Source organism: Saimiri boliviensis, chromosome X (genome assembly GCF_048565385.1).
Source record: "Saimiri boliviensis isolate mSaiBol1 chromosome X, mSaiBol1.pri, whole genome shotgun sequence".
NCBI lineage: Eukaryota > Metazoa > Chordata > Mammalia > Primates > Cebidae > Saimiri > Saimiri boliviensis.
In genome coordinates, this window is record NC_133470.1 from 57180048 (window position 1) to 57192344 (window position 12297).

The 12297-nt window shown below is 37.7% G+C and overlaps 1 protein-coding gene across 4 annotated transcripts in view; it reads right to left on the minus strand.

The window, feature by feature from the left end:
* The window catches only part of OPHN1 (oligophrenin 1), a 391423-nt gene that overhangs the window by 35186 nt on the left and 343940 nt on the right, over positions 1-12297 (minus strand). For all 4 annotated transcript variants that reach the window (XM_074391741.1, XM_074391740.1, XM_003940936.4 and 1 more), the window contains one exon: positions 6-153. In XM_074391741.1, coding sequence (XP_074247842.1) covers positions 6-153 — 148 coding nt within the window. The remainder of the gene's footprint in view (positions 1-5; positions 154-12297) is intronic.

Sequence of the window (12297 nt, forward strand, 5' to 3'; positions counted from 1 at the left end):
CTGACCTTCGCTTTCATCCAGGGCAGAAGTATAGAAAACCGTCCTTTCCCGCTGCAGGCGCTTTGAAATCGTGATTGGTTTGTGCCTTCTTGCTGTCACCCGAGGCGGAGGCACTGGGGGTGCAGCACTTTCCTCAGGTGGACCTAAATAGATCTGCGGAGAAAGAAGGAAGATATCTAGAGAATAATTGAATCAAGTTTTTGTCTTCTAAATGCTACCCCCCCCCCCGCCCAGTTTATGATTGCTGGCCTTATATCTAGAGTCTACCACATGAATACTAATATGACTCAAAGAATCAGAGAGATTTTCTTAATCACTCTAGCTACCAGTCAGTGTTCAGATATATCCTACCATGCTCAAGGTACAGAATCTGGCACTTCTCAGTGTGGAAGAAAAAAATGCATAAAAATGATGGCATCAGTCCTGGATTTTAAACTTCCTTCCTGGGAGACCTTAGGCAAGTCATCTCCCTTCTCTGAGCCTCAGCTTTCTCATTAGTAACACACGGACAGCATCGGCAACTTCACAGGGTGTGGTAAGAATGAAATGAAAGGGGCTGTTGAGGTGCCTTCTGTGGGTGGGAGTGGGACATGGAAGGAGACTAAACACAACTACATGCCCATAGACACATATGCCCTCAATAGTACTGAAGGGATACCAAAGAATCGATTACATTGTCTCAAGGTAGGAATAATGATTGGCTGGGGAATAGAGGGAGAACAATTGAGTCTTCCCTCCTATGTCACTTTGTTCTTTTATAATTTCATGCCGTGGTACATTACCTATTCAATAAAAAAGTAATAAAATTAAAAAGCAACAACAGAGTGCCTTGGATGCTATAAGAAGTGCTGAAGGCATGCAGACAGAGCTGTGATTAGAATTTTTATACAATGTCTCATGTGTACCTAAGGATTTTCCAGTCTCCATGGATACCTACCTTTCAGTCAGAATGCACACACTTCGGGATGACAAACATATGTGATGGAGAAAGGGGACCACTGTCTAGCCAGTGAGACTAACAAAATGAACCCCAAAGAATTAGTGTAAAGAGAAATGTCAGAGCCCAATATCCCATCAGGCAAGGGTTAACACAGACTACACAGGCATGGAAATAACATGATTGAGAACACAAAGCAAACCTGTGTAAAAGCTGGACAATGATAAGAAACAATGCATGAACAATCACAAGCCATGAGTATATGCCTCATGAAAGTAATAAAGAAAAAAATGTAATTTATCAGCAAGCAGATTAATGTTGAGGTCATACAGTTCTAGGTCATATCCCTAATTCCACCATCATTAGTAATAATAGTCTGAAGAGCTACCATTTCGTGAGCATTTGCTCAAACACTATAGTAGTTGTTACAAATATTCCTTGCTATTCATCAAATACATGAGGCCTTTGCACTGACTGTTTCTTCCACGCAGACTGATCCCCCTCCAGATATCCATTCTTCCAGATCTTCCAGATATCTCATCAAATATGCTCCTCTCTGTAAGCCCTTCCAGGTCAACATACTGAAAACACTGGCATGCCTCCCTCCACCCAACCCTTCCTCTCTCGCTTCCATCTTTAATTTTTTTCTCTTTAGCATTTCCTATCACTTTCTAACATAGAACATGTTTTACTTATTGATTTTGTTTGCTGTCTGTCTCCAAGCTGGATTTTACACAATACAAAAGCATTTCTGTCATGTTCACTGCTTTATCTCTACCACCTAGAAGAGGGACTGGAATTACTGAGTCAAAAGACAAATACATTTACAATTCTAATGTAAAAGGCCAAACTGTCACCTAAAAACACTACTACTACTAACTACTGCTACTAAAATGCTACTACTAACAGCAACTTCTTATTCCGGCCAAGATAGGGCACAAAAACTAGTTTTACTTGTTCAGCCTGAAACAAGTAAAAAATAAACAACAACAAAAAAAAGACTAGGAAAAATACATGCTACAACAGTTTTAAAGGCATTGGAAATTCAGCAGTGAAGGACAGTGAATCCTGAGAGACAGAAAATAAACCAATGAGGTCAGCCCTATGATTGTACCAGCTTGGAGTTTTGCAGGCCACAGTACAGGGAGGGGAATCCAAGTGGAGCCCAGTAGTATCCCTACATGGAGATGATTGAGTTGGGAATATGGGAAAGGCAAGGAAGTGAGAGTTTGTACGGCAAAGTGCCAAAGAGATGTTGTACACTAAAATCTTCAAAATATTGCTGAGAAATATTAAGAAAATGTAGATAAACAGAAATGTATTTTGTTCACAGGTAGAAAGACTCAATATTGTTAAGATATAAATTCTCCCAAAATTAATCTACAGATGGAACACAACCCAAATATCAGTAAGCTTATATACAGACATTGACAAGCTGATTCAAAAATGTACAGGGACATGCAAAGAACTTAGAATAGCGAAAACAATCTTGAAGAAGAAAAACAAAGTTGGAAGGCTGCCATTACCTGATTTCAAGTCTTATTATGAAGCAACAATAATTAAGACAGTGTGGCACTGGTGTCAAGATAGATGAATAGATCAATGGAACAAAATAGCCCAAAATAGACCCACACTTATATAGATAAATTTATTTCCTTGTCTTACAAAGGCAATTCAGTGGAAAAAGGACAGCAATGGTACTGGTATAATGTGACCTACACAGGCAAAAAAAAAAAAAAAAAAAGGAACTACAATTCATATACTACATAAGAAAACTAACTCAGAATGGACTATAATCAAATTTTAAAGCTGAAACTATAAAATTTCTTGGAGGAAAAAAATCTTTGTAATCTTAGGTTAGGCAAAGATTTCTTAGATGCAATGATTCATAAAAGAAAGAAATCAACAAACTGAACATCAAGTTTAAAAACTTATGATTTTCCAAAAGACACTGTTAAGAATGAAAAGAAGCGCCGGGTGCGGTGGCTCAAGCCTGTAATCCCAGCACTTTGGGAGGCCGAGGCGGGTGGATCACGAGGTCGAGAGATCGAGACCATCCTGGTCAACATGGTGAAAGCCCGTCTCTACTAAAAGTGCAAAAAATTAGCTGGGCATGGTGGCACGTGCCTGTAATCCCAGCTACTCAGGAGGCTGAGGCAGGAGAATTCCCTGAGCCCAGGAGGTGGAGGTTGCGGTGAGCCGAGATCGTGCCATTGCACTCCAGCCTGGGTAACAAGGGCGAAACTCCATCTCAAAAAAAAAAAAAGAATGAAAAGAAAAATCACAGGCTGAGTTAAAATATCTGTAAATCATATGTCTGATAAAGGACTTGCATTTTATATATATATTATATAAAGGACTCCCAATTTCAATAACTCAATAAAAAAAAAAAAGTTAATCCGGTTTTTAAAGAATAAGCAAAATATATTTAAATACATACTTTACAAAAGAAAGCATATAAGTGGCAAACATAATAAAGAACACATTCATCATCATTAGGTCAATAGGGAAATGCAAGTTAAAACTATGATGCAATACCACTGTATACCTATCAGAATGGTTGACATTTTTTAAAGACTGACCATACCACATGTTGAAAAGAATATGGAGGAACTGGAACTTTCATTGCTGATGGGAATGTAAAATCATACAATGTCATAATGAGTTTAAAAAAAAACAACCACCACCCAATGAAATAGATCATTTGAAGGTCCTATAATCATTAACAAATTTCAATTCAGAGTTTAAAAACTTCCAAAGAAGAAATCTCTAACTGGAGGATTTCACCAAACATATTCAAAATTAACATGAGTTTTATAGTCTCTCCCAGAAAGTATAATGGTACAATTACTTAGGAAAAGAGTTTTGCATTTACATAAAAAATTAAATGTGTAATAACTATGTGACCCAGTCATTTCTACTTTTTCATGTTTACTCAAGAAGAAAGAAAACATATAATCATACAGACTGTACACAAATGTTTGCAGCAGACACAAACTGGACACAACCCAAATGTCCATTAACTAGTGAATAGACAACCAAATTTTGGTATATATGATGGAATACTACTCAGCAATAAAAAGGAATGAACTATTGACTCATTATAACAACTTAAATTAATCTCGGAAAAATTATGCTGAACCAAAGAAGCCAGAACAAAAAAAAGTATATACTACATGATTCCATTTATACAAAACTTTAGAAAACACAAATAATACTGACAGAACTGATGAGTGGTTGCCCTAGGTGAAGAGTATAGTGTGGGGGTAGGTTGGAGAGGCGAGGATTTGAAAGGGACAAGGAGAAACTTTTGGGAGTGATGGATATGTTCATTCTCTTGATTGTGGTGATGGTTTCATGGGTGTATACATATGTCAAAACTTATAAAGTCATACACTTTAAACATGCAGTTATAGCCCTATACCTTTATAAAGCTAGTTATGAAAACATCATAATTTATACTCACACCATCAGTTTGAAGAGTACCTTTTTCCTCACAAATGTTTTTTAGCAATATCTCTATAATAAGATCATGAAAATATTTTTCTAAGTACTATTTCCTAATTTTCACATTTATATATATTTTGCTTGGAATTTATTTTTGTGTGTGGTGTGAGATAAGAGATAATTCCAGTTTTACCAAATGAATAGTCAATTTTCCACATTAGATTTCTACTATAAAATATAAAACAACACAAATAGGCTTTTCTAAGCAAAACAACAACATAGGAGCTATCACGGAAAACAATGACGGCCTAGACTTATAAACATTATAATTTCTTTAAGGCAAAAGATACCATTAAAAAGTCTCAGAGTAACCAATAAATTAAGGGAAAATATTTGCAACACACATAATAAATTAGTTAATATCAAGTAAGAAAAAGACTAACTGCCAACAGAAAAAAGGGCATCAAAAAAGACATGCAAAGGAAAAGAAAATGAAATCGCTTGTGAACATAAAAATCAACTTCACTAATAATTATAAAACTACAATTCATTTTGCCTATTAGACTGATAAATTAAGAAAAATTGATATTGTCCTGAACTGACAAAGAAGTGGGTAAAAACAATCACCTTTATAAGCTGTTATTGGGAGAGTGATTTGGTTTAGCCATATTGGGGGTCATGATTTTAAATATGCATGTCCTCTGATCTCACTATTTTTAGAAATCCTATTGAGCAGAAATCCTGACACATACACACACTGATATTTATACAAGTTCCAAGTACCATTAAGAAAATAATAAAACTACATAAATAACCATTAACATGGGAAGGTTACATAAATTGTGGTTCACCCACTGAGGAATATTACACAACTGTTAAAAGGTAGTGATGTAGATTTGTAAGAACTAAAGTGGAAAGATTAAATATTTTAAAGTAGAATAGTATATACAGTATGATATTATCATTCAAAAATAGCTTTGTGTGTGTATGCATGCACTGTCCTTTGTCATTTATAATTGCAAAGAAAAGGGTCTAGAAGCACACACATTAAATTGTTAACAATCACAATGATAACCTCTGGGAAAGTGCATAGGATTACACAGGAATGTCAAAAGAAACATTCCTATTTTAGTCTATACACGTCTATATTATTTAAAATTTTGTGCTGAACTTTAAGTTTATTTTGATTTTTAAAAACATAATAACAAGGACATCCCTCTAAAATATCTGTTATTGTTGCTGAAGAACAAAACTAAATTTGAGGGCTCTAACACATGAGTTCAAACCCCAGCTCTATCACTTATGGCCTCTGTCACCTTAGGGAAGTCATTTAACCTCTCGGAGCTTCAGCTGTCTAATCTGCCAAAAGAGGATCATGTCTATGAGTATGGCTGTCATGATCAACTGATAAATGTACATGGGTATTTGTCTAGCTTAAATCTCCCCGCGCTTGAGTGCCCTTCCATTTGGTTTTGAATAGAACTTCTCAACTGGGGGCAATTCTGTTTCCCAGGAGACATTTCATGACATCTGTGGAAATACTTATCATCCTAAGTGTGGAAGGGGGGATGGCATCTAGTGGGGAGAGGCAAGAGATCCTGCTAAACATCCAACAATGCCCAGGGCAGTCCCCACAACAAGAATTATTGACCCAAAATTTCAAAATAATACCAAGGCTGAAAAATGTTGGTATAGAAAAATGAAGAAAAATTAAAAGGAATAACAAATGAGAATATACTTAATGCAGATGGGATTTAAGAAAATTTAATCCTGAAATGAATTTCTTTTTTTTTTTTAATTTTATTTATTTATTTATTTATTTTTTATTGCATTTTAGGTTTTGGGGTACATGTGAAGAACATGCAAGATTGTTGCATAGGTACACACATGGCAGTGCGGTTTGCTGAATTCAAGAAAATTTAATCCTGAAATGAATTTCTAAAAACATTTTGAAAACGTTGAGTGGAGGAAAACAAAATATATATTTATTATGTTTATAGGCATCCATTCATGCCTCTCTCCATCCAACAATCTCTTCCCATTGAACCCAAATGAGTGTTATTAATGAAGAGAAACTCATCATGTATTATTTCCCTTTGCTCAGTTAGAAGGCATCCTTGTTGAGGCATTCATGATACACCAGACCATAGACACCCTTCTTCACAGATGGCCTCACCTCATGCTTCGGAGAAAAGGGAGGTCATTAGAAGTAAACTTCTTTGTCTGGGCATGGTGGCTCATGTCTGTAATCCTAACACTTCGAGAGGCTGAGGCAGATCCCTTGAGACCCAGGAGTTCAAGACCAGCCTGCCCAACATGATGAAACCCTGTCTCTACTAAGAGTACAAAAATCAGTCAGGCATGGTGGAGCATGCCTGTAATCCCAGCTACTTCAGAGGCTGAGGCAGGAGAATTGCTTAAACGCAGAAGGTGGAGGTTGCAGTGAGCCCAAATTGCACCACTGCACTCCAGTCTGGACAACAGAGTGACTGTCTCTAAATAAATAAATAAATAAATAAATAAATAAATAAATAAATAAATAGAAGTAAATAACTTCAACTTTTTGTCCCCATACTGACAAACTCACTGGCATCCACACTTATAAACTTACTTTATCTCCTCCTCACTTTCTAAGGAGAATGCCTCTACGTATGCTCTGGATCTCAGCTCATCTCTTCCTGTTTCTTAGGGACCTTCTTCCATCATTCATCTCCTTTCTTACAATACCGTTTCTCAATAGCATTTAAACGAACTTAAGTCTCTCCCATGTGAACTCATGCGATTCCCCACTGCCATCATACTCATTTTTTTCTACACTTTCCAGACAGTTAGGTCTCCATTTTTTCATCCTCCAGTTGATCCTCAACCTTGTCTCTGCCACATCACTCCTCTGTAACTGTTTTTGCAGCGATCACCACCGGCCTGCTAATTGCCAACTTCAACAGGTACTTTTCAATTTTTATTTTGAATGTGCTCTAATATTCAACATACTTAACTATTCCATTTCTAAAAATTCCTCTCCCTTTACCTTTCTACTTCTCTGAACACTGCCGACTCTTTCACTGGCTCTCTCTGCAAGCTGATGTTCTCCAAGATTGTGTCCTCAACCTTCTCACTTATCTGCACTCATTTGCTCTCTCAATCGTGTCATTCACTCACATGTCTGGCACTACCAAGTTTCTCTACTGGTTTCTATACCAATATATCTAACTGCCTGGTCAATGTTACCTTGTGGGTATCCCAGAGGCATCTCAAACTCAACATTTCTAGATTAATGCATATAATTCTTCCCTTAAATTTTTTTATTACCTAAAACAATGCCAATGTCCAAGCCAGAAATCTGGACATTTTTTTTAATTGCATTTTAGGTTTTGGGGTACATGTGAAGAACATGCAAGATTGTTGCATAGGTGCACACATGGCAGTGTGGTTTTCTACCTTCCATCCCCTCACCTGTATCTGTCCTTTCTCCCCATGCTATCTCTTCCCACCTCCCCACATCCCCGTCCCTCCCCCATTTCCCCACAATGGACCCCAGTGTGTAGTGCTCCCCTCCCTGTGTCCATGTGTTCTCATTGTTCAACACCCGCCTATGAGTGAGAACATGCGGTGTTTGATTTTCTGCTCTTGTGTCAGTTTGCTGAGAATGATGGTGACATTATTAACTTAAAATCCTCCCTCTCTCTCACATCCCACATCCGTTTAGCCACCAAGTCCTACCAATTATACTTCCTTAATGTCTCTCTAAACTATCCACTCTGCTCACTACCACTGACTTGGTTGAGTCTCATCATGTCTCTCTATGATTATAATAGTCTCCTAATTGTTCCTTCTGTCTCCCGTCACTCTTGCCTTTAATCTGTCTCCCCAAGTGCAGATAGAGTGATCTTTCTATAATCTAATTGTGTTGCTCGCCTGCTTAAAATATTTCAATGACCCTTCACTGTCTTTGTGACAAAGGACAAATTCCTTAGTTAGCACACAAGGTACTCAATAATCTGGCCACAGCCCGAAATCTCCAGTCCCCTCTTCCACTATTCCCCTACATTCAACCTCCGCTATAGTCATGCTGAATTACTAAAGTTCTTTAGACTCTTAGTTATCTAGTTATTTGGTTTTCTTGTGGAACTTAATTTCTCTGGTGTCTCATTCCTGTATGTATCCAGAGTGGCTTATACCCGGAAGACTTTCACTCTTACTCTTTATGGCAGAGACTGCTAATTGCTTACTGTTGTCTACCTTCCCCTTCTTACTTTTACTAATGGAAGTAACTGAGTAGTAGCTGGGCACCCATGCCTACATTTCTTAGTCTTCCTTGCAGCTAGGTAAGGTCATGTGATTAAGTTTTCGACAACATAATACAAGTAGAAATAATGCATGAAAGCCTCTGGGCTTTTTTATGAAGAAGCTGTCTGTTTTCTATTCTGTCTCTTTTCCTTTTCTCTCTGGCTGGTAAATGGGGACAAATCGAATACCTATCTAGGATCAAGAAACTGAAGCCAAGTGGTGAGGATGGCAGGAGTACGCCCATTGATCTTGGAGTATTCAATGCTAGACTTTTATGTGAGAGAAAAATGAACTCCTCCCTATTGTATTTAAGCCAAATAATTTACAGACCTCTGTTATAGGAGGACCTTTCTTCCAGAAGCTTAGCCTGTACCTTAATTAATCTACTCCTCTGATTTTCATAACTCACATGATACATTGCCCACTGTATGAAGACTTCTCTGATTCCCAGTAGAAAGATTAAGTTCCCTTTCCATGGGCTCCAATGCACATCTTCACCACAGTCCTAATTGCACTGCATCCTGAGTGTTAGTTGGTTCCAGATACCCCAGTTCCTTAACTTTCCAGACAGCAGACCTTTCTTTTCCTGATTCTTCTCTAGAGGCTAGGGCAGAGTAGGGCATGAGGCAAGAGAAAGCAGCTCAAATGACAGTTTTTAAAATGAATGAATAAATTTTGGCTGCCAGGCCCTTTAGAGCATATTCAATAATATAACTCTTTTTTTCATTTATTCCTTCACCAACTATAATTGGGAAGAGAGAGTACAAAATAGAGGTCAAAAAGTCAGGATAGAGTCAGAGTCAGTTGTGTTGGGGCTTTGCTACCTACTAGCTATGTAACCAGAGGCAAGATACTTAAAGTATACGAAGCTCAAACTTGAAGCTCAGTTTGCATTGTGCAAATGTCAGCTGCAGAATGAGAATAATGATACCATCTACCTAATAGGGTTGTTGTGATGGTTGAATAAGGTAATATACAGGCATACCTAGGAGATATTGTGGATTTGGTTCCAGACAACCAGAGTAAAATATGTATCACAATAAAGTGAGTCACACAATTTTTCTGGTTTCATGGTGCATATAGAAGTTTATATTATACTATAGTCTAGTAAGTGTACAATAGCATGATACCTAAAAGTACTGTATATATCCCTTCATTAAAAATAATTTATTGCTAAAAAATGCTCACAATCATCTGAGCTTTCAGCAAATCATACCTTTTTTGCTGGGGGAGGGTGTTGTCTTGCTTCTATGTTAATGACTGCTAATTGATCAGGATGGTGCTTACTGAAGACTGGAGTGGCTGTGGCAATTTCTTAAAATAAGACAACCATGAAGTTAGCTAAATCAGTTGACTCTTCCTTTCACAAAAGATTTCTCTGTAGCATGCCATGCTGTTTGATAGCATTTTACCCTCAGAACTTCTTTCAAAATTGGAGTCGCTCCTCTCAAACCCTGCCACTGCTTTAGCAAACCAAGTTTATGTAATATTCTAAATCCTTGGTTATCATTTCCACAATGTTCACAGCATCTTCACCAGGAGTAGATTCCATCTCAAGAAACCATTTTCTTTGCTCATTCATAAAAAGCAGCTTCTCATCCACTGAACTTTTATCCTGAGATGGCAACAATTCAGTCACGTCTTCAGGCTCCACTTCTAATTCTAGTTCTCTTGCTATTTCTACCACATCTACAGTTACTTCTTCCACTGAAGGCTTAAGTCCCTCAAAATCATCCATGAGGGTTGAAATTAGCTTTTTCAAACCCCTGTTATTTTGTTGATATTCTGACCTCCTCCCATGAATTATTAATATTCTTACTGACATCTAGAATAGTGAATCATTTCCAGAAGATTTTAAATTTACTTTGCCCAGATTCATCAGAGGAATCACAATCTACAGGATCTAAAGTCTTATGAAATGTATTTCTTAAATAATAACACTTCAAAATTGAATTTATTCCTTGATCCATGGGCTGCAGAATCGATGTTGTATTCGTAGGTATGAAAACAACATTCATTAATCTCCTTGCACATCTCCATCAGAGCTCCTGGGTGATTGGTACATTGTTAATGGGCAGCAATATTTTGAAAGAGAGCTTTTCTTTTGAGCAGTAGGTCTCAAGAGTGAGCTTAAAATATTTCAGTAAAACACACCATAGACAGATGTGTTATCATTCAGGCTTTGTTGTTCCATATATGGACCATGGGCAGAGTAGAGTTTGCATAATTATTAAGGGCCCTAGGATTTGCAGAATGGTCAATGAGCATTGGCTTCATCAGCTGCATTAGTGCTTAATGAAAGTATCAGCCTGTCTTGTGAAACTCTGAACCCAGACATTGACTTCTTTGCAACTAGGGAAGTCCTACATGGCACCTTCTTCCAACAGAAGGCTATTTCATGTACACTGAAAATTTGTATTTTAGTGTTGCCACGTTCATCAATGATCTTAGCTGCATTTTCTGAATGCAGCTTTTACATCAGCACTTGTCGCTTCACCTTGCACTTTTATGTCATGGAACTGGCTTATTTCCTTAAAAGTCATGAACAAACCACTGCTGTTTCAAACTTTTCTTTTGCAGCTTCCTTACTTCTCTCAGCCTTCACAGAATTGAAGAGTTACAGCCTTCCTGTGGATTAGGCTATGGCTTAAGGGAATGTTGTGGCTGATTTGATTTTCTATCCAGACCACTAAAAGTTTCTCTCGATCAGCAATAAGGCTATTTTGGTTTCTTATCATTTGTGTGTTCACTGGAGTAGCACTTTTAATTTTCTTCAAGAATTTTTCCTTTATATTTACAACTTGGCTAACTGTTTGGCACAAGAAGCCTAGCTTTCAGTCTATCTCAGCTTTCAACATGCCTTCCTCACTAAGTTTAATCATTTCTAGCATTTGATTTAACGTGAGAGACAGGCAACTCCTTCTTTCACTTGAATACTTAGAGGCTTTTGTCGGGTTTTTAATTGGCCTAATTCCAATATGGTTGTGTCTCAGGGAACAGGGAAGCATGAGAGGGAGAGGGACGAGGAACAGCTGGTCGATGGAGCAGTCAGAGCATACAACATTTATTTATTAAGTTTGCTATCTTGTCTGAGTGTAGTTCATGGAGCCCCAAAACAATTACATAGTAACATCAAAGATCACTGATCACATACCACCACAACAGATGTAAGAAGGAAATAAAAGTTTGAAATACTGCAAGAATTACCCTAATGTGACACAGAGACAAGAAGTGAGCACATGTTATTGGACAAATGGCTCTAATAGACTTGCTCGAAAAGGGATTGCCACCAACAGTCAAATTGTTTTCAAAAATGCAATATTTACAAAGGCCAATGAAGTATATCATAATAAAGCAAGGTATACCTAATGTAAATAACTTAGCCTGGAACATACTGAGCACTCAGTAAGTGGTAATTACAGCAATTATTATGAACCCTAAAAAGAACTTAAACCTATGTTTCCTTAGAGACGGAGAAAACACACAAACACACAAAGAGGTGGGGAGAGAGAAAGGACAGAGGGAGGGAGGGAGGGAGGGAAATAGAGAGGGGCAGGAAGAGGGAGAAGAGAGGGATAGAGAAAGGGAGGAAGGAACAGAGATTTTGAGACTGGAGCAATAGGGAG